Here is a 26,816-nt window from a genome sequence, read left to right as displayed (position 1 = left end):
ATCATAATTTAACGCACAGTCCTAATTTACGAAGAAAAACATTTGAAAAGATAATTATTGCTTACAAAACTTTATTAATCAATGCCAGAATACAAAAAGGCTTCTTCATGACTAATTACGATGCATTATAAATGATATAACTTTACTCACACCAAACGATTGTAAAAACTTGGTGAATAGAAAGAGAAACGATACACATGTGCGCGCGAAATATTGCTGTGAAATAAGAATTATGAAACTATAAAAGAAAATTAGAAATAGATAGAGAGATAGAGATACAGATAAGGATCGAGAGAGGGAGGGAGGGAGAGATAAAGAGTGATATAATAGAATAGAAGAAATATTCGTAATAATAATAATCCACTATATATCCTAATACGAAAGAGGAGATATATGTATAAAAAGCAGAGGAATAGGCGATACATGATCAACGAGCGCAAAATATTTCCTCTATTCGTATTTACTCGACTAAATTCTAAATACGTGCCCCGAACTAGAGGAATCGATTGCGATAAAAAAGACAAATAATAATAATAATAATAATAATAATAATAATAATAATAATAATAATAATAATAATAATAATAATAATAATATAATAATAATAATAATAATAATAATAATTAAAATAAAATAATAAAATAATAATAATAATAGAGCATTGCTGCATAAATAATCAAATACGTACGAGAATTGATATTATTTACGTATAATTCATTAAATTGGAAAGTGCGTCATAATATGCAAACTCATTGATATTATATCATAGACCGATAATATTAATCATAAGAGATATCGATCCTTTGTCTAATTCTGCATGTACCATATTCCATGCATCACAAAAAAGTTTACAATTAAGAAGGCACGGAGATTAAGAACGCACTATATAGCGGTTTAATGGGTTTTAACGCATCATGTATTTTTATTTTAGATATTATCACATGACTAATTCTAGTACACAGTTCTCTGGAGGGGGGAGTATCCGCGACGACTGCGACTCTTTTCCTGTTGTTCTTGTTTTTGTATTATTTTCTTTTTTTTATTTTTTTTTAATATTTTTTAATTTTTTTAATTTTTCCTTTCTTAATTATATTTAGGAGAAGATTATAAGTTGGTTTCATTCTTTTTTTTTTTTCTTTTTTTCTTTTTGTTTAATTCTTATCCCCCTCTTCTCGTCCATTGCAATCTAATTAATTATTATTACTTTTGATCATTACAATCGAGAATATCAATTAACCACCACTATCTAGAAATTATTTCTCTTGGGGTTCCCGACTAAGTCGGGATTAATTCTAAACAATGATCGCGACGAGAAGGATAGGCAGGCCTTTCGGTTTTTCGTTTATTCGTTTTAATTTTCGGCCGAAATATATTTATTAGACGAGAATAAAGAAGAAGATGATAACGTAGACAATAGGGGGTTGCGTCATTTGAAAAGTCGAAGTTGGAAAAACGAAGAGAAAAAAACAGAAGAGAGAGAAAGAGAGAGAGAAAGAGAGAGAGAGAGAGAGAGAGAGAAAGAGAGAAAGAGAGAAAGAGAGATAGACAGAGAAAATGGGAAATAGTGGATGTGTGTGTGTTGTGTAATATGATCAAAAAAATTTGTGTTTTTCTCGTTCGATGGATTTATCAAAGTACTATGTGTGTATATGTATAGTAGTAATTTATGATAAAGTTTATCTTCACGTACGAAACTATAAGCCGAGAGTACCAAATCAACGATCGATGAACGATTTATTATTATTATTATCATCATTATTATTATTATTATTATTTTTTTTTCCTTTTCTTTTTTTCCTTTTTTTTTCTTTGACTCATTCAGCTAAAAGTTATGCAAGTTCTCAAAATCGAATAATTAATTATGGATGGATGGCTAGTATTTTCTTTTGTTTATCATTTGCTTATATGTAATTTTGCTGTTGTTGTTGTTAGTTCCATTCATTTTTTTTCCCGCTACAGAAATCGTACGACAAGAGTCGGAATAAGATGATAGAGCTTGTGTGTTGTGTTTCTTTTTATTATTATCATTTTTTTCTCTTCTCTTTTATCCTTTCTTCAACCGTTGACACGCCAAATTTTGTCTTCGAGTCCACATTCTAAGATGGAAACGGGATGCTAATATTGATGTTGCTGCTGCTGAGAGAGATGGATCAATCCTTTTTACCAAAGACCAGATGAGTATCCACCCGGTGGGACGCGAGTACGGGTTCCTGCTGGCTTTCCTGTTGGCGACGAACCATTCGATTTCTCACCTATGCTGGAACTTGAGCTGCCTGTTCCATTCTGCATCGCTGAACCTCCATTCTGTGTCTCAGACGTATAGCCAGTTCCGGTTACTGGATTACCATCTGTAAATATAATTTCTGTGACATTTTCTTTCTTTTTTTTTCCCAATTTATTTCTAGTATTCAAATTGCGATCCATTCTCGTTATATTTATCCATACACGAGTATCCCCATATTGTCCTTAAAGATTTATTCAGGATCGTTTGGAATCTTTAAAAGAGAACATTGTACAATATATAAGTTTGTATATATATATATATATATATATATATATATATATATATATATATATATATATTATAACGGTTAGGAAAGAGATATTACGGCACGCAAATAATTTTTGATCCTTTTGTTTCAAGATAATGAAACCTTTTTTGAATGATGATCGAAAGGATATATGTATAAAAGAAAATTGAGGATTATTTAAGGGTTCAAATACGAAGCTACACACACTCGTATAAAAAAAAAAAAGCTAATATCTATCTACGTGTACCTTTCAATATTTTACATCACATTGTTTTCGCAATTATATAAAATCTCATTTCCGTATCTTACGAAAGGAACCGTAATTACGATTGATTACAATTCCCCTTGTTTTTAATTAATTAAAAAATAATATATATATTTTGAAGAGAGGAAAGGAAAAAAAGAATTCCCGCGATGTTTCTTTACTAAAAACTCACTTTTATCGTCCACGACGAAAGAAGCGGAGAATTAAAATGGCGGCTAATAAATCGAATATTATTCGGAGTACGCATGAAGGTGCAACAAAGATAAATAATGGGGAAATCTATTGAGGGAAAGGGAAGGAGAAGGATAATAATAATGATGATGATGATGATGATGATAATGATGATGATAATGATGATAATGATGATGATGATGATGATGATGATGATAATGATGGTGGTGATGATTGATATCGATGGGAAATAAAATTGGCAAATGTAAAGGTTACCTCTACACCTTCGTGTGCGCCTCAATGGCGTCACGTCGACTCCGTCGCCGGTGACTGGATTGCGCGGCATGCAGGACGCTCCTCCTGCCAGGATTTCGACAGGATAACAGGAACGCCAAGTTTGAGAGAGCGAGCGAGAGATATCCGTTGCCGCACGTTAAGCAATAGGACACGTACCAAAAATTCACCATCACCGACACCATGCATCATCGATAACGTCATCACAAAATACAGAGAGAGAGAGAGAGAGAGAGAGAGAGAGAGAGAGAGAGAGAGAGAGAGAGAGAGAGAGAGAGAGAGAGAGAAAGAGAGAGAGAGAAAGAAAGAGAGAGAGAAAGAGAAAGGGAGAGAGAAAGAGAAAGAGAGAGAGAGAGAGAGAGAATGGATGCAACATTTTCGTACGGACGAGTAGAGAATAATATTATTATTAGAATAGAATAGAATAGAATAGAATATTAGATATACATTGGACAAGAGTATCCATTAAAAATTTTTGTCGAAATAGGATAAGCTAATATATTCCACATTTATTCTATCCTCCGTTTATGGCACATAGATATATTCTACGTAAGTTCAATAAGACGAGACAAAACTTATCGACTTTCACGTCTAACACCTGATCTTACATTGTTTCTTTAAATATTATCGGTGGTTTCTCAGTAAAATTAATAATTCTGACTTGTACTCCTTTGTCTGTCACATCGATGAATTATATTATAAAATATTCGAATATAAATAGGGAATCATTTTTCTTTTAATATTTAGAAAATAATTCAATGTTTTCGATATCACTTTGTTAGATTTATCTTTCTACTCGATTATAATTTATAAAATATAATCTTTCGTAAGATCATTGTATTACAATATTTTTGTTTTCTTCTTCATCATTCCTTTTACTCGTCTGTCCGAAAAGATTAATGAAAATAATAACAGATAAACGAAACTTGTGATACTAGTTTTGTGTATTTACTATGAGAAGCAGATGAATATGAAAGAAGCTAAATGTGATTGGTTATCGAAATAAAAGTGAAAATGAAAATAATCAATCATATGTCGATAGAAAAGTATGGTCGGATGTCCGGTACGATATCGACATCAATGGAAATACAAACGAAAAATGAAAAGAACTTTTCTTCTAATGATCTTTCTACTATGCTATCGAGACAATGCTGTTGAGAACTATGATTCTCTTTTGAGACTATCTTTGATAAGATCAGCTGTTCGAGCAAATCGATTGAAAAAAGAAAAAGAAAGAGAAAAGAAGGAAAAAAGCAATATGGCACGTGAAGAAAAATCGATGTGTCCTCATAAAAAGAAGTAGAAGAAAAGAAGAAGAAGAAAAGAAGAAGAAAAAGAAGAATTGCTCGGATGCTGTGTGCTAATAAGATTTCAACGTGAATATGTGTACATACACAATATATATATATATATATATATATATATATATATATATGCGTTTGTATATGTGCATTTTGCTTTCACTAATCGCGTAAAATCATTTCTTAAAGGCCAGCGAATACGAGGTATGCGTGAAATTATTTACAAGCGATCGTTCGTGTATTTATTACATTCTCCTGAAGAGAATCTAAAATAACGTGAAAATCTACGAATGAAGAACAAAAATCAAAAAAACGTGATAAAGATATAAAGTATGTACCCAAGATATGTGTGCTACTACGAATACTACTGGCCTAAAAAAAAAATAATAAAAGAAGATAAGAAAGAATAAAAAAAATAAATAATTAAATAAAAAAACAACATAATGATGATGAGTTATTAATAAATCGTCTAACTCAAAATATGTGTTTCGGTTTACTGTGGCAGGCCCTACTCTGTTTTACTTTTTGCTTACGATGTAAAAAAATATGGCCTAAATCGAATAAAAAATTCGTTCAATAATAATATACAAGTATATATCTCTCTAATATAAAGGACATTTTCATGACGTATGACAAATCAAAACTATATATGTATTTTCTATGACTATTTGCAACAAAAAAAAAGGATAGAAAGAGAGAGAAAGAGAATATGTGTAATAGGGTCAATGTTGTTGTATCTTCTACTCAAATATTTTTCATTGCACACTTACGAAATCGTTTGATTCTCCTAAAAGCTGCTTGCGAACAGTTTAAGGAAAATTCATTTTTCATTAGATTATTAGTTAGATATGTATATGCATACGTACATATTTATATAAATAAAAAGAAATATATTTTTTTAAGTATCATGCTATATATATATTTCCACATCGATTAATATAATCAATTCAAATTTTAAATCGTCAATCAGAGTCCCATCGCTTTCATAAATCTTTATAAACTTTTTAATTAGTTTCTTTTTTCTTTTAAAAAAAGAAAGAAAAATTTGTTGCGTCTTTTTCATCCGAAAAAAATGCGCACCTGATCAAAATCTTTCTTCTCATTGCAACGATAGCAATCTTTTTTGTTCGTGCGTTATTATCATTTTTTTACTTTTTATATCTAGATTTTTTTTTTTTTTTTTTTTTCTTTTTTCCATTAGACAAAGCATTGAAAATCCTAATTCTACTTTCCAAATGTTTTCGTATCTCTAGCTTACAATACTAAAAGGAACGAAGACCAACTTGTGACATACGATTTTTATACCGCGAGAGCCTGCAACGTGCGGACACATATTTTAAGATAGATTTTTCTATATAGATATATATAAATATATATATAAAGATAAATCGATGCCACAATGTGCTTCGTATATATATATAGGTATATATAAGTATGTATATATATATATATTAAGGAAAGATGAAAAACATAGTATAGTAGTAATCGGCAGTGTCCAGATACAAGTACTCAAGATACGTTATTCAGCGAAGCAATTTATTTTCCATCTCCCTCCCTCCCTCCCTCTCTCTTTCTGTCTATAAAATATCCCGCTGTAAGTTTTTTACCAAACAGTGAGTACCGCTATGAAACACGAAGCATATCGTCTCTGTCTGGTGCATTTCTAAGTTCTTACTTGATTTTAACGAGAGAGGGAGAGAAAGAGAGAGATAGAAAGAGACGGGGGGAGAGAGAGAAAGCGAGATAGGCAGATAGATAGACAGTGAAAGAAAATCTGGCGACCCTTTATAGGAATACAAAAGAAGTCGTTACGTTGGAAAAAAAAATAATAATAAATGATAAGAAGAAAAAAAGAAAGAAAGAAAAAAAATACACGAGCGTAACTACCATAAAGGATGGGACATTTAAATGGAAACCCTTAAAAATGTTTTCTTGATAATAATGGCTGATCTTATTTATATAACTTTTTTTTCTGCCCTTATATCATTATCCTTTGAAATATTATAATAATCGAATTTAAAATATAAATAATAAAATTCCTTTTACTAGTCTTTACATTTTCCAATGTACCCTTAAAAGTTATCATCAAATACCATTCCAAGCATATTTTGCTTCTTACATTTATAGCAAAGTATTGTTTTTATGATAATATTGTTACTAATAATAGTTTGAACAAATAGTCAAAGGATTAGTATTACAAGTCGTTCCTTTTTTTTTTTCTTTTAGATGAAAATTCAGCTATGATAGCATTCAAGGGTTAACAAAAATATTTTTTCATATTCGTAAAGAGCAAGAAACATTTACACTTATCATTTACACACCTACACACATAAACACTTACGCGTGCACGCACACACACACAAGGTTTTCATTGAAATGTCCTAGCCTGCCTGTGTATCTTGTATCTGTATCTAGATACTTTCGTGATTAAAACGAAGGAAAAAGAAAAAAGAAGAAAAAGAAAAAGAAGAAGAGGAAGAAGAGGCGGAGGACGAGGAGAAGGAGGAGGAAGAGGAAAAGGGAGATTGGTGGTCCTCCATCAGCGAAGGATGACGATGTCCTTACCTGTGATGTCGTTGACGTTAGAGTTGTTGTTATTGGTAAAGCCGTTGACGATACTCGAGCTCGAGTTGCTGGATGATGTACTTTTCGCGGGCGACGTTGTATCATCCCCGTTGAGGGGTATATTGCTGCGCATGTAATTTTTCGCGTTTGGGGTTGTGGGTGGGGCATCGGGAGGGCCAAACAGGCGATTGTATGAATCATTACCGGGCTTGCCGGAGCGTGGTGTAATCTCGCCGCCGTTGTTATCCATATTGCCGGTCGCGTTGTTGCTGTTGTTGCTGGAATCGGGTGCGTCACCGAATAATGCGCTACCAAGCTGAGATTGATTGTGATTCTTCACACGGCGTGGACTGGTCTCGTCTTGAGTTGAGCCAAAGATGTCGCTGCTTCCACCGCCTGGTGGCTTCAATACTCTAAAATAACATCAACAAATTTTTGATAAATCGACAAAAAATCGAAGGAACAATTATTTATTTACATTCGATGTATAGTGACGCATTATTGAATGTTTCTTTAAAATCTCATCAAAATTCTACACGTCGATACGTTTTATAGAATTATAATAGAATATATATCATGTAAAGAAAAGAGAACGAAAACAGAAGGAAAACAAATTGGAAAATTTCATAAAATAGAGAAATCGCAGTATGATGACTCGGAATGGCTCGCGCTGCTATTAGCAACGGCGCCGTGGTTGCATGCGATTGCATCCGCGTGTAAGAGAAGAGAAAGAGAGATAGAGTACCGTTCAATCTAGCAGCTAAATCAATTCTAATTTTCGTTTAACGAGCCACCGAGTCAACGACGACGGTTCTCTCGATGGGTCGCGGCACGCGCTTCGTCGTGGCGCGTGCGAGCGAGCTTAGTGTATTGCTCTTTCATCGTTCCCTCTTTCTTTGTTTTTTTCATTTTTTTCATTTTTTTTTCTCTAAGAGAAAGAAATAGAGAGAAAGAGAAGGAAATAAAAAAGAAAGAGGGAGGCGCAATTAGAGCGACTGCAATTAGACGCACGAAATACTTTCGTCTCGACCCCCCGTCGAAAACAACTCAGTGAGCTTTTTAGCCGACCAACCAACCGCTTTTCAACGTTTCACGGCCGACCCATTGAAAAGGATTTTAATCAATGAGAAAACAATCCGTCGTCGGTCCCTCCTTCCGCGAATACACTGAGAGCAGCAACATGCGCGGTACCACCCTTCGCTCATTAAGGACTCCATTGTGTACTTCATCATTTTCATTGATTGGGTTTGCGCTAGAAATTACAACGGGACATCGCCCACGTGAAATACATTGCATGCATTTTTGCGATTTATTCTCTTCCTCCACCCTTCAACAAAAATTTATATACGAGCAAAACATGCTGTTTGTTGTTTTTCAATCGAATTGGATTCAAATCTTAAATGTTTGCATGCATATAATTAGAATATATTAATGTTTAATGTAGTTTTCTTTTTAAATAAAATTTCATCAAACAAATTATCGTAATATAATGTTTAATATATATATATATATATACACATATATATATATATCGAGTACAGTTAAGCTCGAAAGCGATATTCGAGCTGGAAGATAATCTCTCGATCGTAGGAAGTGGAAAATCCATGGTGAGAACAACAGGATGGGTGTGTCGGGAAATATGTGCCGTATGATGAATGTCGACGCCTCTTCGATTCATTCTTATAAAGTAAATACGTACGTAATAGAGTACCGATCGTTTTGCGTACCTATATAGATTTATTATTTCATTTATCATATAATTAAAACTAGAATATTATTTCTATGGAGCGGAAATTGAAGAAATCAAGACCATTGAAATATTCGAAATGATTATAAATTATAAAGAAAAACAAACGAGTCATATTTCTATTGTTTAGCTAAAATTCGAGGGATGTTTTTACACAGTTAAAACTAACCATGATTCATCGTTATACATACATATATTTTCAGTTTGATAATAAAAAGGAAAGAAAATCGTGTCATCTTCGGTGATATCGCCGTTTGTTAGCGATGTAACTTTGTCACGAGGTATCTCGTGATCGTCTTAACAATAGAAAAATGATCTTGGCCTAGAAAGAGAATATAATTGAAGGATTATTTACTAGGATATACATAAATATATAAATGTATATAAACGTATATATGTGTACACATACACATACGTCCATTTCAAGATTCTTTTTTCATCTTTTCTTTTCAAGAGCCAATCACGTTCAATAACGGTTAAACTTTTCTTGCATTTAATAATTCTTCTTGCATTTCTCTCTTTCTCCCTCTCTCTGTTCTTCCTGTTACAAACATGATGGCATTTGACTTATTTCAAATCGGCTTCCTCGTACTACTACTTTCGGAAACCGTAACCATTCGACGAGGACCGTTATTCTCAATCGGTGTTGTTACGGGAACGGAAACCGGAAAAATATCGGTTACGGTTCGAGGGCCGAACACTTTCCGTGCTACATTGGTTTTGGTTCAAGCAGAATCGATTAAAACGATTATCGATCATTCACCGACTCCTTTTTTTTCGAATCTTCTCGAATAAGTAGGGATCCGATTTAGAGAGGGAGAGAGAGAGAGAGAAAGACGGAGAGGGGAGACTTTCTATCCCTCTCTTCCCTGTCCTCCAACCACCCCTTTTCTTTAGCCATCTTGTCACGCAAGCGGAACGCGAGAAGCTACACAAAAACTTTGACTTCGATCGTAGGAACGAGACAAAAAACACGATAGAAAGTCGTTAACTGTTATATTTTCTATTTTTACTCTGAAAAAAAGGAAATAAAAAGAGAGAAAAAGAAACAAGATTTTAACCCTTTATAACCTTTACTTTTCTTTTTTTGTTTGTTGCTTTATACAATTTTATAAAAAAATTATATAACGTGACCGTGTTATCGAAGAGTTTAATGCGATAAAATAAAAAACAATGTTTTTTTTTTTTAGCGAGAATACATTAAAATTTCTGCAAATATTCGTTCCTCTTGATTTTAGACGAAGAACGATACGTTCTATTGCTGTACCAGAAAAAGAGAGAGAGAGAGAGAGAGAGAGAGAGAGAGAAAGAGAGAAAGAGAGAAGTGAAGAACAAAGAAGCAAAAGCCTTATACAACAAGCGAAGCATAGTACTTATCGACCTGCCGACTTCGTATTCAACAAAATGAGTACGTGTGAATGGCCAGACATCTTATCACGTATGCGTTCGAGCATTACCGTCGATACAAGTTAACTATCACTTTAGGCATCTCAATAACCTTTTGTACGTGTCATCGTCGAGTAGGGCCCGGAAATCTATAATGTGATATTATCGTAAACAAAACAAAGAAAAGAAAATCATTTCTTTGTACATTAAAAAGGCTATCTCGTATAATATATACTTGCACGATCGATGAATCATTGCAATAAAAGTAGAGAGAGAGAGAGAGAGAGAGAGAGAGAGAGAGAGAGAGAGAGAGAGAGAGAGAGAGAGAGAGAGAGAGAGAAAAAGAGAGAGAGAAGAAAGAAAAAGAAATAATGATTGGTTAAAAAAAAGAAAAAAAGAAATACTAGAGGCACGTATCTCTTGGATAAAAAAGAAACAAAAAACTACGTGGAGTTTAATTGTTGGTAGTGTGTTGTTCGCTGGTGTCATTGACGCCCAGCGAATTTCCGTGGAATGCTGTTACTCATCTAGTCGCGGTACGAGAATTATCTCGGCCAAAGTTAATCGTACTTTGCCACAGTCTCACCGAGTTTGAGAACGTTTCTCTACCATATTCCGAATAAATTCGAACGTTCTTATACATAGTACACGAATTACGAGATGATAACATTGAGAATAATTTCCATAATTTTGATATTAAATCTTTCGTGATCGATAATCTCCCTAGCTGACGATTAATCACGTAAATTAGATTTAGTATGAACGGATAATGATAAGATGTAACGGGCTAATAAATAAGAATCCGCCAGGATACAAGTTAAAGATCTCTCGTAATGAATCGTGAAGGACTAATGATACACGACGAAACTTTTATCAGGGATTAACTAATTGGCCAATTACACCCACGTTCGGCCCGATTAACCACACAACGATCGATCGATCCTCATCATCATCATCATCGTCGTCATCGTCGTCGTCGTCGTCATCGTCATCAGCCTGACTTAATTCGACCTATTTGATTCCGAATAAGTACTCGATTTCAACCTCCGATACCTAAACAGTCTCCTTAGAAAATGACATGATTGCTGGCTCGACATTTCATTAGTTACATCTTGGATAATTCATTTAAATTCAAGAATTCATACTATTCGATTATCCATGTTTTTAATTTGAAAAAGGAATCGATTCATAATTCCCTATTTCTCATAAAAGTGCAAACTTTCTAAAAAAAATATCAAAAATCTTGTATGAGTCAGTTATTTTTTATTTAAAAAAATAATAGATTTTTCTACTGATTATAATGATTTTTTCTTTTTTCTTTCTTTCTTTCTTTTCCTTTTTCTTCCTTTTTTTTTTTTTTTTTTTTTTGAAGTTTCACTTAGAAAACAAAGGTTTTCAAACTAGTGTTAAAGCGTAATAACGCTACCACTGGGACAATGGAAGGTAATGATTACCGTAAAATGCACGGTCCATTTACGAAAGAAGCACGTAAATATGTAAAGGATAGTTGACTATAACATTAGAGAAGAACAGAGGTTATAAATATGATGGTACTAGGTTCCTAGGGATGTGGGTGGTGCGTGTAGAAGACCTCGCTTATAGCGTCTATGGCGTAATCGGCCGTATCAAGACACACCACGCAAAGAGTCATGCCACTTAATTCTCCTATTGTCTCTTAAAACGTTCCACGCTCTTCGATCGATATTTCTTATCGCGTCTCCGTCCTCTTCTCTCACATTTTCCCTTCGAGATTTTTCCTCTTACTCTTTAAATTTTCCTTTATTATCTTCCCTCCCTCCTCCGATTCTAATATCATTATCATTTAACATTTTGTTAAATGAGAATCCTTTGAAAATCGAATAAAAGCCGATCATTCAAATAAATTCCACCCACTCGACTCGGTGCTAATTCAAGGAAAAATATTGAATATTCCAATGCCAATTGAAACGATACTCCTATCGTTTCTGTTTTCTTTGATTTTTCCAGAATAATTCCGAATCCACTGTCTCTCATCGCGACGATTCGTTTGCATCTCGTTCGTATCTATAGCCGGATATTACGCGTTAACATTTATCGGTTTATCGCTGGGGAAAAAAAAAAAAAGGTTTCCTGATTGCCATACGAAGTAGGTCGTCCGTTAGAAGTATTTCCTTTTATTTTAAACAAATTTTTCTTTTCCTTTTTTCCCCTTCTCCATTTGATGGTAAAGTTAACGCAACGTTTCATAGTCAAATATGAAAGGAACTCGATCGGAATGGCGCACAAAAATTTTATGGATTTCGTAAGAGATCTATAATTCTCACGATTTTTTTGCTTGTTTTGTTGCACTTTGCACTTTTGCATCTGCGAAGTTATCCAAAGGTTTAGAGATATCAAAAAAGTCGATCAATCGATAATCCGGTTATTCTCAACTCGTACTCACGCATCTTCCTTTTTCTCATTACTATCTCATCTTCAGCGTAATCCGATACTTCCCCTTTGATACGCCGATACATGATCATTGATTGTCATGAAGTCTGATGTGGTAATCGGACACCCGATAGTCTTCTCCTCTCCATAGAGTCTCTCAACAAGAATATTTCTTGCTTCTCTTTTCGTCACTTTTCTAAATTATTTCCCGTTCATTATCGTACCTAATATATATATATATATATATATATATATATATATATATATATATATATATATAAAAAAAAATATATATATATATATATATATATATATTTTTTTTTTTTATCTCAAGATAAGGCATAAAAAGACTAAGACGCTCTTCCTGTTCGATGTCGCTTCATTAAAACACGAGATGGTCACTTGACGAAGTTCTCTCTCTCTCTCTCCCTCTCCCTCTCTTTCTCTTTCTCTCTCGCTTCCTCTCTCCCTTTCAACCTTATTAAAAAGAGTGGCTTCTACCAGCCACGCGCCATGTCGATAAAATCCGGTTTTTTTCTTCGAGGAAGCCCTGCGAAGTGGCCAGAGATACTTTCGAAAGCTCAGTCTGACAAACGCGACAGAGAAAGAGAGAGAGAGAGTAAGCGAAGCCAATGGCTGCAACACATATACATGTAGGTATTGCTCGGAGCAAATCCACCCTTTCTCGTCGAGCACGGTGCCACGACGCGTGTGCTACCCCACAGGGCGGGGGTGACTAACCCCGTCGTTTCTATCCTCCTAGTCAACGAGGTAGTGGTGGCGATGGAAGTACGGTAGGGGCTAGAAGAGGGAGTTTCGAACACCACATCCGGATGGTAGTCTCATTGGATGTAACACGATATATTTCGACGGACACGGATACACGAGACTCTGGCCTATCTCGTTTTACACGTGGAACCACGCGACAAAAGAGCCGTTGTTTGTGCTGCCCGCTCGATGACCGCACAATAATAATACTGGGACTGACATATAGCTTAACTCTTGCTAGGGTATTCATTTATTGATAAGCGGAATACGTTATTTAAATAATCGTTACTAAAATAGAAGTAATATAAAAATAGAAAAAAAAAAAGAGGAAAAAGAAAAATCTAATCGATGAATATAAAATTAGATGAATAAAAAATAAAACCTTAATTTTGATCAATGTTACTCGAAAAATCTTCTCTACGTTTTACTCTATTTCGTTCAAATAAACGATCAATAAAACATCTTAAATCAACTAATTATCAAGGAGCCTTGAAAACAAATTCTACGAACAAAATTGGCACACCCATTTAGATTGTTAAAATTGATCATCCCAATTGACGATCTCAGCTTTTTTTTTTCTATCGGTTAAAAGTTGATTTATTTATCTACCATTTCCTCTTTTTTTTTTCCTAGCTTAGAGAATTCGAATTAGGGCTTTTTTTTTTGTCGACATCCTTATTTGTATAGCGTCAATAAATGTCGATGATGAAGTCCACTCCCACGACAATGTCCAACATATGGCATTTTAGAACTATTCTCTGCAACGATGCAGAGAACACTGCAGCAGTCAATTGCTCTCTTTCACCTACCATTATACTCTCTTTTTTGACTCATATCATGGCACAGATGTTCTTTCGCGATTAGGCCAACATACAAGGTTCGACGAAATCAATAGTTGGTAAAAAATAAGTATAGTCCTTCTCATAACTTATAATACACATAGACATAATTTATACATACATATACATATACATATATATATATATATATATCGACTGACCCAGAACAATCAATATGTCTTCCTATTTATTAAACCATTTCGAAAACAAAGCGATCATTATACCAAGTTCCCATAGAGAAGCTATTGACTGGCAGAGAACTTATACGGTAACTACATCCATCGCTTCTTAACAAAGCGATAATTATCAATCTGAATGGTAGAAATCAAGGGATGACTGAGCAGTTAACATTTTTAGCATGTCTCGATATCGTTTCGAGTTTATTAACGATGAATCAGCTGGGAGAATGAAGAACGGGAAAATGAAGAACGTTTAAATATCATCGTTCGCGATGCATATACGATGACAATGTAACTCGTTAGAGAATTATCAGCTCTTGGATATATGCAAGTAACTATCGTTAAAATCGACCATTTTCTTTCTTCGTCGCGTGACTTGAAAAATACTTAGAAAAAAAAAAGAAAAGAAAAAAAGAAGGAACATATATATATATATATATGAATTCCTATGAAAAGAAAGATCTTGTAATATTTACAATGGCGATGGAAAGGAGGACGAAAAACGGTTAACGGAAATGAAGATTTCCGTCTGTCCATGGCGAATCGTAAATTTGCGAAGAGCCTGTAAAAGAATTCCTCCGTACAGCCTCCACTTGAAGGTTTCTTCGTACAAGTTAATATCGCGCTTGATTTCACGCACGAATAGAAAGAAAGAGAAAGAGAAAGAGAGAGAGAAAGAGAGAGAGAGAGAGAGAGAGAGAGAACACGTAAGTATGTGCATTTGCACTTTGTATTGCATTCAATCGACTGGTAACACACAATAAGAGCTACAACTTTCCTATAATCTCCAATAGCAATCCTATTTTACATTGGTTATTGTGTATATATATATATATATATATATATATATATATACATGTGTGTGTATATATATATATATATATATATATATATATATAAAAACACAATATATGTTACGGAAAGGCATCGTAGAGTCCTGCGTGCAAACGACACACATATTTAAGCGGTCTGTAATACGAATGAAACTCGTCCAAGGCGGTTATCATGTCCACAGATTTCCTTCCGAAGTCGCAGTAATTGTCCTCGAAGAAAAGTACAGAAATAGTCGCGAAACGTTTCCCTCACTGCGAGAAAGTCGTACGGTTTAACGAGTAAAATCGTACTTCTTTTTTCTTTTCTTTTTTTCGGCCATACCATAGATATCTTTTCTTGTTCGCTTTCCAGAGAAATAAAAAAGATAACATAGACAGGGTTATTATACAGAAAAATTTTTCTAATGATTTCACGAGTGATCGAGGAAAGACAAATTTTTTCATTCGTTTTAGAATTAAAAAAAGAAAAAAAAGAAAGAGTATATTAGAAAGGGGAGAGAAAGAGAAGGAGAGGAAAGACAAATTTTTTCATTCGTTTTAGAATTAAAAACGAAAAAAAAAAAAAGAGTATATTAGGAAGGGGAGTGAAAGAGAAGGAAAGAGGAAAGGATCTCATTGTTTCATCACATCTTTCATTAAGGAAGCATAATTTTCTTATATGGCCAGATTTAATATTCGAATTCTGGGTCACCGAAAAACTAAAAAAATAAGGTAATTAGACACCTTTGATCCTTTCTATGGAACGCAAAACGTACGATAAGATACAAAACGGCGGTCACGCTTTCTAAACCCAGCTGCTGTGCCTCTCTTCTTCTTCTTCGTCTTCTTAAACTCCTTTTCTCAATGTATAGCTTGCTTTTTAATTGATGTCCTACACGGAAGCTCGCAAACAAAAGTCAAGCAAATAAAATCACCCGGAAGATTTTTAATCGCTTCTTTTTTCTCCATCCTTTTTATTTTTACTTTTTCAATTATTATTATTTTTTTTTTTTTTTCTATTTTTCATTTCATTCTTCATCTTGTGGTGCTGCTAAGCCGTTATGAGCTCGTCGGTAAATTAATTCGAACCTCTTTTTCTGCGGTTATCGTTCGTAGAAAAGAAATAACGATAACGTACGGCCGATTTAATATAGCGTTAATGATAGTCAGTTGAACGATAAACTATACCATACTTCCTGAAATATACGTGAACAAAAATCGAGGCCAATTGCAAACTCGAGAACGTAGAACATGCGTTAATTCGCATGTAAACGACGACGGATCATTTAACGGAATTCATAGCTTTTTGCTTTCTTCTTGCTTTTTTATTATTATTATTGTTATTATTAATCACTGCTTTCGTCTATTTCGAGATATAGATACGTTATTAAATGTTATTAACTTTCGATTCGATTCGTATTAATGCGCTTATCGAAAGTAAACGAGAAATATTTCAGAATCTAATTTTAATATCATACACGTCAATTTTGTTATAGTTGATTTTATTTTTTTTTTGTTTCTCTTTAAATTTCATCGATAATATTCTCCGATTAAACTTGCAAAAATGCGACATTCTCAGTTATTTAATGCTAGCCAAAGTGTATGCGCATCTACATGTAAATCGATCAGAAATGTCGCACTCCTTGTAAAAACACATGTTCCGTCACATCGAATTTCCCGGTCAACTTGAAAACTAGAAATATCGGCAGGAGCGCGCGCATTTCTTCTTCGCATTTTCTCCCCACCATATCTCTAATCTTTTTTTTGTTTTATTTTTTATTTTTTTTTTTTTTATTTTTTTTTTTTTTTTTATTTTTTTTTTTAAATACCATTTTGTGCCGAGAAAAAATATCGAATTTCTTGAATGCCCATCCATCCAACTTTAACACTAACTGTAATCTAAATACAAAAATGTTACTCGTCAATTTTAAATTTCATATATTTCGATTAATCGAAGAAATAATTTTTGGGACAAAATGGACCTGTAAAAATCCGTCGAGGTATGTAAGTAACTAAGCAAAAAGAAAAACGAAAGATAGAGAGAGAGAGAGAGGAAAAGAGAGACATCATTGTTCATCCCTCCATACTTCATTTTCCTTCCCTCCATCTTTCTGAATTTCAATCTGTAAAAAAGAACCCACCTCTTCTTTCCGTAACCAACGTTGTCGAGCTCGACGTGTCTGTAAGCCGCGTAAGTTGCCATAACGTATAATCCTGCAAGACGAAGAGGAAGAAGAGACGCCCACCACTTCCTAACCGACGACAACGACGACGACGACGAGCAGCCGCTCCCTTAACGACGATGCCGATGAGGAGGAGAGCTCGAGATAGAGAGAGAGAGAGAGAAAGAGAGAGAAAGAGAGAAGAAGCAGAGAAGAGAGAGAGAGAGAAGGGGAGGGTTCGTGTTCGCCCAACCAACCAACAACCCGATATCGCTGACACCAGTGAGTCAGAAAGTCCTTGACTGCTTTCTTTCTCTCACTCTCTCTCTCTCTTTCTCTGTCTCTCACTCTCAAGAGGAGAAGGAAACAATCTTCCCGTTTGATATAATGTACGCGAAAGGGACAGAAAAATGATAGAAAAAAAGTTTACAGGTCACTGATTCAGACGTAAAACTTAGAACACTCTTATCGTCGCGATGCCGACGGGAGACTGACAGTCGAACAAGGATCTCGCTTGTATATACCACCGGCAGCGGCGCTCCCCACCAATCGCTTCGGCCGGTCCTCCCTCCCCCACTACCACACAGACACGCTATCTCTCGCTCCCTCTTTTGCTCTTACTCTCTCTACTCGCGCAACCCTTTAATTTCTAATATTTTCCATCCGGATAATTAACACGAATTTATGTAATTCATAAATTCTTATACATTAATATTACGCTGAATCATCGTTAGCGATGTAAATTTTTAATTTCTAAGGGCTCTTGAAATTTGGAAAGCAGAGCAGATTTCTTTCTCTTGCGCTCTCTCTCTCTCTCTCTCTCTCTCTCTCTCTCTCTCTCTCTTTCTATCCTCCTCTTCTTCGTCAAAGTCACTTGGACCAGGAACCGTGTTGTTTCGCCATCTCTCTATCGGGAGTAGTCCACCCCCCTGGAGCGTCGACGTATGCACTTTCACCCCCACCATTGCCAGGGAAGGGGGATGGCGTCGACGATAGCGTCGGCGTCGACGTCGACGTCGTGCATTCACCTCAATCAATACGCTCGGCGAACCAGACCGGAGAGAGGAGAGGACTTCTGCAGGGACGTATGGAGAGATGGTAGGAGAAGAACTGTTGTTAGGGTGGGGGGAAATGCATCCTGCAGACGCGTCGAGCCCCGATGCACGCGCGCGCGCGCAAGCGCACGTTCACGCACGTGCCACGCTCGAAAATAACGAGAAGTGCATCGGCTAGGAAGATGCTCGAGAAATTGCGCGCGCGCGCGCGTGCATGTGTGTATGTGTGTGTGCGTGCGTGTGTGCGTGCTCTGTGAGAGATGATCGCGGAATCCTTTTGCTAACGAGGAACACGTCCTGCGGCGATAATCATTCGAGATGTTATTCACTAGCATTTATTTTCTATCTTCTTCGAGATGAATGGCCAACTTTAAAAGATACTTTTTTCATATATTACAGGTAAGAGAGATCTCCTTATCGATCATCGAAGGAAAAAAGTTTCTCTCGATCCCACCGACTCGTCTGAAAATATTTTTTCTGTATTTTATATATAATTTTGTATATAATTAACATCCACCAAACTTCTCAATATCGATTGAATATTTTTTCTCAAGGTACGCGTTACAACAATACCTTCTATATTTGTGACTCATTAAATTTTCGATATTTGATCGAACATTATTCGTTTATCCTTTTTTCTCTCTTTCCATTCCTTCTCTTCGACGTTTCGCAGACGTCTTGGTTATTTATTTAACTGCTCCCCTTTTTATATACCATCCTCCATTTTCGCGATGCTTTCTTTTTCTTCTTTATATACACGCGAGCCACGTCTACATACATAGATATCTTCTACCGAACGACGGAAGAAAGTTTTGACAGGATAACCGATGGAATAAAATCACGTGTTACTAAGCCAACCACGTGAATATTTTCTTGCCGGTCGAAGACGTACTACATATTTTACGTCCAACGCCGGATGTCATTACCTAAGATTTTTTACATTACACCTAGTTAAGTGCATACGCACCTATCGCCACGCCTGATATCACGCATAGGAAGGTAATGAGCTAACATTAAAACGATAATGATCGGACTGATGGATTGCAAGGTAACAACGCATCAAAGAGATGGATACCGAAAGACATTTATAATAGCTCGTTGGGTTTCCACTTCGTCGGGTTACTATTCGAAATATGCCTTTGTAGAATTTACAAAAAAAGAAAAAATAAATAAAGGAAGAAAAAGAAAGAAAAAAAAATTATATCAATAATGTCCAATTATATACGCGCACGCACATATCGAAAGAAAAAAAGGAAGGACACGGCGTCTGTCGTATCAAAAGACACAACAAAGATGACGAATACAGATGGCATATTCATATGTATGCTTTACAATTAATCGAACCGAATCGATATCGTTTAGTCTGGGAATACGATGCAAGAATAATGTCGAACATGTTGATGAACGGTAATGCAAAATTGACGTTCGTATAAGTAACGTCGTGCGTGCGTTTACCGCCTCAGACGAAGGTATTCGTTCCCCTCAGCTACACATCGCTGGATACGCGGATAAACGCGGGACGGCTTCCACCTTTATTCATACGGCGAAACTCGATGCGAAATTTTCAGGGTTTCAGCGGTTTATTCGAAAAGGGGAAAGAGAGGGAGAGGGAAAGAACGAAGGGTTGTTGTTACGCAGTTCCTCTGTCAACGCCCTTCGTCAACGTAGGACACGTAGGATGTTTGCAGGGTCGAAACACCCTTCCTTCTTTCTTCGACCGTTTCTAAACTCTCTTTGAGTAATCAATTAATTAAATAGCGATCTATTTAAGTGTATTTAACAAATAGGTCTCGAGTTTCCGTAGAAGCTAACCCACGAAATTCATTCAATTAGAACTCGAATGTTGATCCATAAAGTTATTCTATTTGTTTGTTTCTCTCTCTTTTTTTTTAACAATGAATTCCGTATAACTTCCATTGACTATCCATCATGTTTAGACCGGTTTTGTGAATATAAAACCGCATGCCGCATTTTGTTGGAAAACTATTCAGGCTAAAAGTAAAAGCCGACTTGTGTATAAATGTGTGCGCGTGTATGTGTCCATATATATATATATATATATATATATATATATATATATATATATATATATGTGTGTGTGTGTGTGTGTGTGTGTGTGTGTGTGTGTGTGTGTGTGTGAATGTGAATACGTATGTACACGGAGGTATATGTGTGCGCCAAATCCTACCAGAAAATAAATGCACGAGGCAGTAAGTCTGGTTTGCTGTTTCGGTAGAGTGCAACCGGCTACAGACAGTGTGGTAAGCTTAACGAAGGCCAACCTTCCGTTACTACCACCTTGATAATCCTCGGCAACACCTTCTCGAGGTAAGAGAGGAAACCTGTGCTCCTTGTATGACGGCACTTACTTCCGCTATCTTCCCTTGGCGCCATGGAATTGCTCTCACGTCCCACAAAAGGATTTCTCTTCATTTTCTTTCAAGCGTCTTTCCAATCTCCGACTGTGTCCCGTCTACTTTTGACCGCGTTATTTAAAAGAAAGAAAAAAAAGAAAAAAAAAAAAAGATAAGGACACATCCCGACTCGCACATGTATTCCTCGAATACATTATTGATTCTAAAAAACAATGTCCAAGGTCTTCGCATGTAAGGGTATATTTATTTCTGAAGCAACGGTTGTCCATATCAATCGAACAGGTTTTGTTAAATACGGAAGCCATTGAATTATTGAAGCTCTACGATCAAAAAAGAAAAAAAAGAAAAAAGAAAAGATATTCAAAACATTTGTAATTTATTCTCGGACGTTATTATCTAGCCTGATAAGCCTTCTTCACGGAGGATGTAATCAATCGTTTTTCTCGTTAAACTTGAATGTTTAACGTGTTAACGGGTTTTGAATTAACGTCAACCATTAATTGTACAAATCCTTTTATTCCTCTTCTTTTCCTCGGGATAATTTCGTTTTTTAATCGACTTAAAGAAAGTACATATTCTTGTTGACTTGTCTGCCAAGAATCCCACGGATATCCCTCTCGCGAGGATTCAAGCTCGAACGATTTGCTTGCCATGGAAGTTGTTTCTGGTGTCGCTATGCTAGCCAATGGGACACGTAAGGATCTACGTTTTCTCGTTCCGATCGTAGGCGGGCAAGAGAAGATCGTTAAATAATCGCAACATCATTCCACCCTCGTTAGGCTTTATTAATCAGTCTGATACCATCTTCGATGACAGACTTTATAGCGAGTCCGATTAAATATTTTCGTTCTACGTTTGAATCATTGGAAATTTTCTTAGATAAGCTCTATCTATTTGATAAATTCGATAAACCCGATCGTACGTACGTACGTACGTACGTATATCATTTTTGTCCATTTTACAAAGGTCTTATCGTTTTTACGACGGTCTAATTATTTTTCAAAAGGTAACAAAATTATGCATCATTTCTTCTAATCATACAAAATCATTACATCGTATATCTACGATTAGAGATCAATCTTTTAACAGTATAATTTGAATAAATTAAATTTCAATTTTCTTTAGATTCGATAAAATTCAGTCTGTAGGTAAATATCATAGAGGTAAAGTTAACGAAATGTTGATTTAAATAAATAAGTTGCTCAAACAATAAATGAGGATCACATTCGTAATGAGCATTATAAGGTTCTTCTTCGCGAAGAACGGTACCGAAATGCGGTTCTACACATGATTTCCGTTTTGAACGGACGTGCAGCGGTTTACACACAGGGTGAGCACCGTTCGCGAGTGCGGTAAAAGGAAGACAGCAGCCACGAAACTAAAATACTGTGAGCTAACATTAGACAAGCCGTAGGAATCCTTGTTATTTTATTTTTACGATTATGCTCGAGGTTGTAACGTGTAAGTATTTCATGGAATAAAACCGATTGCTACAAAATTTTTTATACAAGAGCTCTAATTTAAATAAGTGAACTTTGTAAATGTCTATGTATGTATTTAAATATACAAAAAATGACGTTTGTGATATTAAAAAAATAAAATAAAAAAAGAATGTAGAAGATCCGCCGAATCCGACGACGGCGATGACGACGACGACGATGATACTCGGTAAATGTATCTCCTAAGACCACCAGGAAGAACCGATCAAAGATAGCCTTCGTTATGCTTCAATAGAGCGAATCGTTAAACTGCGTCACAATAAAGAATGGTTGGTCTGTCAATGTCAATCGAAACATGATTGACATTAACGGACGCTCAACATTCGATCGGAGATAATATTCTTGATATATCGATCGTTTAACATTGATTGTACATAAAGGAAATCGAGCTAATTACATACGTAGATCTTGTTATGTTTCAACGCGAATTCGATCAATTTCACAATCGTTGAGGATTAAAGTCTTTGAAAATAATCATTGAAAAAGATTTGAAAAAATTCTCAATTATATAGTTGAAAGAAAAAAGAAAAGAGCGAAACAGTTACTGGAGTAACATAGTTGGCATGCTACTTACATCCAATGTCGAGTGATCACGATTAATGAATAAATTATCGAATAAGAATTTAAACAAAACATTTCTATTTGGCTCGCGACTCGACTTTCCTTTCTAAGACGTTTAAGAACCATTGAATGAACGTGCACGACGTTGGTGTAAACGAGTTGCCAGACACCCGGTCTGGTCTCCTTCTTCATTTCTAAGACATTCCTTTGTTCCACGTTAATCCGAAATTTAAAGGCTGCTTTAGTGTCTCGCACAAAAGTCTACCCTTTCGAAAAACTTGAAACTCTATTCTCAGACAAAGAGAGATACTTGAGAGATAGAAACAGAGACAGAGGAAGGGGGGGGGCAGACAGAAGAAAGGGGATAGAGAAAGAGAAAGAGAGAGAGAGAGAGAGAGAGAGAGAAAGAGAGAAGAAAAGAAATACTGGAAGATAATTGACGTTTTACTTCCGTCAAACTATACAGAAATATTCAAGAGAGCCATGATACAAACTACTCTAATCTATATATATTTTTTAACGTATTACGTTACCTTCACGTGCCCATATTTGAGAATATTTCGTTTTTTCTCTCTCGACTATTTATTTCTTTACGAATATTATCTTTCCGCGGAACAGTCTTGAAATCATTTGGAAAGTTTGATAGGAGTGTATACTCCGGAAACGTTTCATTAAGAAGCTCCAGTATTTATGAACGAAGAAGCACGGAAGAGAAGAAGAGAGCTATCGAGCGTGTCGATGCACATGCAAAGAAAGCCAAAGGAGTGTCACGAAATCGACGAGGATGTCGTATTTACTTTCGCTCCTTCCTCTTTTTCCACCACCAACGGTGAAATCTATACATATGAGAGAGGAAAAGGTAACTTTTCCTTTGAGTTAAGCGAAAGAATTGAACATGAAAAAAAAAAAAAAAAAAAAAAGAAAGTTTAACCAGTTTGATCGTTCGTATAGACGGTTGCTGTAAAAATGCAAAAAGAAAATATTAAATGAGTTATGTAAATTCAAAAAAGATAGTCTTCGAGTTGTAACACAGAAAAATAACGTCAAAGTTATTTCAAAAGACAAAACCTATGATCATGATGATGACATTCACATAAATTTTTTTCATAAATGGACGAAGAAGACTTTTCGGAGAGAGGGAAATCATCAGGTATGTGGCCACATGGCGCTCGTTAGATGAATTGCGGAAGAGGAAGGAGCGTGAAATGAAGAGATGTTGTAGCAACCTGCTATGAGATAGGTTGTGCTGTAACCGCAATCGCTCGACACTATCTCTAAGTAGCACAGCCTGACTTTGAACATTGCAGTACGTTCACCGTTCTGCTCCGCAACGAACTGTGTATGCCTCACGACAAGCTGCTATCTCTACATACATATTCGCGAGCGAATGTAAGCGCACAATGTTTCTGACGAAATCTTTTATTTGCGTTGTATGAATCATTCCTTATCTTTTATACTGTATTTATTAAAACAGACTTTACATCGATAACGCGATTCTATCTTATATTGCCAACGAAACTTCTCTTTTATCGCATTTTATCTTGTTCATTTTCAAAAAGAAAAAAAAACAGATGTAACGAAGAGACATGATGAATGAATGAATGAATGAATGAATGAATGAATGAATGAATGAATAAATGAATGAATGAATGAATAAATAAACAGACGCATAATATTTAGTGCACAGAGAATCTTAGGGATATACAAACAGGCTTAACAAATTATTAATGATACGTATAAACATGACGTTGTTGGATAATGAATGAAGTCGTATCTTGTTAGGACCGACTTCAAAATTACATAAAACACCGAATAAAGTGCAACAAAGGACATTGAAGATGTAACTAAAAGTTGTACAATGTCATTGTGCTCTTTTGTTCGTTCATTCTACTGTTTTGGAATTGTATTACCTGTTTGCCAGATAAACAATGCTCCAATTACTGATATTTCATCAATTTTCCAAGTTTATCCTTTCATTCTTGAAATATCTTCCATATCATATCGTCTTTGCAATCTTCTTTTTATTTATTAGCCCATCTAATTTCCCCTTACCCAATAAAATAATATTATAATGTGGAAAAAAGTTAGATTACATTATCAGTATTAAGAACTCCTTACAATTTTTATCATTTCCAACTCGATGATAACATTTGGATGACGTCAATCCGATGAAAACTGTAATCAAACGAAATAATATTATTGATCAAGATATGATATACATAAAATGACAGAAGAATAAATTCTATGATTACTACTACCATAGAGATCTTCGTACTATTTTCTTTCGTAGAAAAGTAGAATGGAGTGGGACAAAGATCTGATGATATAATTCAACCGTTACAAAGTTGTACAGATTCATACGGATGCTTGCTCCACTTTGTTCCAAGTCGAAAGCAGCTTCTCTTTAACCTAACAAAATCACTGAATTGTAACATATCGAATTGTACAATCTAGTAAAGAATAAAACACAAAAGTAACAGGGAAGGAAAATTGAATATCATACGAAACATAACTTACTCATAAAACAAAAACTGTTCCTTAATGTGCTCATTATGCAACAGAGTCCGTCATGCTGCAGCACTTTATTAATGATGACACTTGTCGATGAAAAAATTTCAACATTTATTGTATTATTCTACACTAATATACACACATTCACTTTTATGCCTACGCGACATATCCCTTCCACGACGTCCGCGTTGTCTCCTTTCGAACGCCGGTAAAAATAACGAGCGCGAATTCAAGGGGTGTGTGTTATATGAAGGGAAAGATTTCATCAGCGTTTCAACGATCGAAAACGATCGATGGCATAAAACAAGGAGAAACAAAATGTATAGGTTAAGACAAAAAAAATATCACAAAACGGACGTTACGAGTTGCGAGAAATTCGTTCTCGTCGCAACGCGGCCATTGTAGGAGAAAGAAAGAGAACAAATAAATAAATAAATAAATATAAAAGTAAGAAAAACGAAGAAAATAACGTACGCAATCTTGGTACAGGATGTGGGGAGGGGCGCGGGGAGGAAAAAGAAAAGAAAAGAAAAACAAAGAAGAAGAAGAAAGGAAAAAAGAAAAGTACGAAGAAACGCATAATAATAAATTGGAAGATATAATAGATGAAAAAGATTAAAAAAAAAAAAAAAAAAAAAAAAAAAAAAGAACGAACCTGGTTTTATAACGTTGCGTTTGATCCTCGCCGGCCCACATTTTTCTCCCTTTTGAGTTAAATTCGCCCTTTTCCTTTGTTAGTCGTTCTCTTCGGTAGATATCGTTGGCAGTTTAGATATTTATACGTCGGTACGTTTCGCTACGAACGATCGACGACGATACACATCGAGTTTGATCATACGTACCGCCCCGTTCTTCTTTCGTTTCTTCCTTTCTTTTTTCACTATTTTCTCTTTCTCTTTCTCTTTCCTTCTCTCTACCTTTTCGTTGTTTGCTCTTTCATTCAACGATCTCTCTGCACGCACGTACGCACGCACGCACGCACGCACGCGATGCACAGAGAATATGCGCGCGCACTTCACGTTTCCGCGATACGATGCACAAAGGACGGAAAGGAATGGCTAGCTTGTCCTTCTTCTCGCAAAAACCGGCGCCCCCACCACCCTCTTCTGAAAACTCGAGAAACGATATTATGCATATGGATATACGTCGGTACATGAGGAGAAAGGGGGTAGAAGTGCCGTACGAATAACATGCTTCGCCAATGTCAACAAAACTTTTTCCTAGATCTAGAAACATTCTGAAATCGCTAATGCGTATATAGGGTCTTTTACGATTTTAGGGAAACTTCGATTGGCCGCGTTAAATTGAAACGCGTTAAATGAATGTACCATACGAGTGCGCACGCGCGCACAGACCAACACATGCATATGCGCCGCCGCAACATAC

The 26,816-nt window shown here is 35.6% G+C and overlaps 1 protein-coding gene and 1 long non-coding RNA gene across 5 annotated transcripts; both read right to left on the bottom strand.

Annotated features, from left to right (window-relative positions):
* Positions 1–54: 54 nt before the first annotated feature.
* Positions 55–26,590, bottom strand: LOC124954348 (microtubule-associated protein Jupiter). 4 transcript variants are annotated; one of them, XM_047507151.1, is made up of 5 exons: positions 26,086–26,590; positions 7,128–7,540; positions 5,333–5,356; positions 3,244–3,327; positions 55–2,348 (listed from the first exon to the last, which is right to left on the bottom strand). In XM_047507151.1, the coding sequence occupies exons 1-5, from the start codon at positions 26,124–26,126 to the stop codon at positions 2,161–2,163; spliced, it is 750 nt and encodes a 249-aa protein (XP_047363107.1). In that variant the 5' UTR covers positions 26,127–26,590; the 3' UTR covers positions 55–2,160. The 4 variants fall into 4 exon arrangements, with proteins under 4 accessions (XP_047363107.1, XP_047363106.1, XP_047363108.1 ...); XM_047507150.1 differs by lacking the exon at positions 26,086–26,590 and adding an exon at positions 17,409–18,243; XM_047507152.1 differs by lacking the exons at positions 5,333–5,356; positions 26,086–26,590 and adding an exon at positions 17,409–18,240.
* Positions 11,597–12,883, bottom strand: LOC124954351. Its single transcript, XR_007102522.1, has 2 exons — positions 12,683–12,883; positions 11,597–12,603 (listed from the first exon to the last, which is right to left on the bottom strand). It is a non-coding gene; the product is annotated as an uncharacterized LOC124954351 (long non-coding RNA).
* Positions 26,591–26,816: the final 226 nt, after the last annotated feature.

Source organism: Vespa velutina, chromosome 15, assembly GCF_912470025.1.
Source record: "Vespa velutina chromosome 15, iVesVel2.1, whole genome shotgun sequence".
NCBI classification, from domain to species: domain Eukaryota; kingdom Metazoa; phylum Arthropoda; class Insecta; order Hymenoptera; family Vespidae; genus Vespa; species Vespa velutina.
This window is presented reverse-complemented; position numbering and strand designations above follow the sequence as displayed.

Excerpts from the sequence above, each read along its gene's own strand:
- LOC124954348 (XM_047507150.1), bottom strand. The coding sequence starts at position 17,470 with ATGGCAACTTACGCGGCTTACAGACACGTCGAGCTCGACAACGTTGGT. Across the intron at positions 7,541-17,408 it reads GTTGGTTACGGAAAGAAGAG|AGTATTGAAGCCACCAGGCG; the intron begins GTGGGTTCTTTT and ends ATGTTATTTTAG. Across the intron at positions 3,328-5,332 it reads TAGGAGAATCAAACGATTTC|GAGGAGCGTCCTGCATGCCG; the intron begins GTAAGTGTGCAA and ends AAATCCTGGCAG.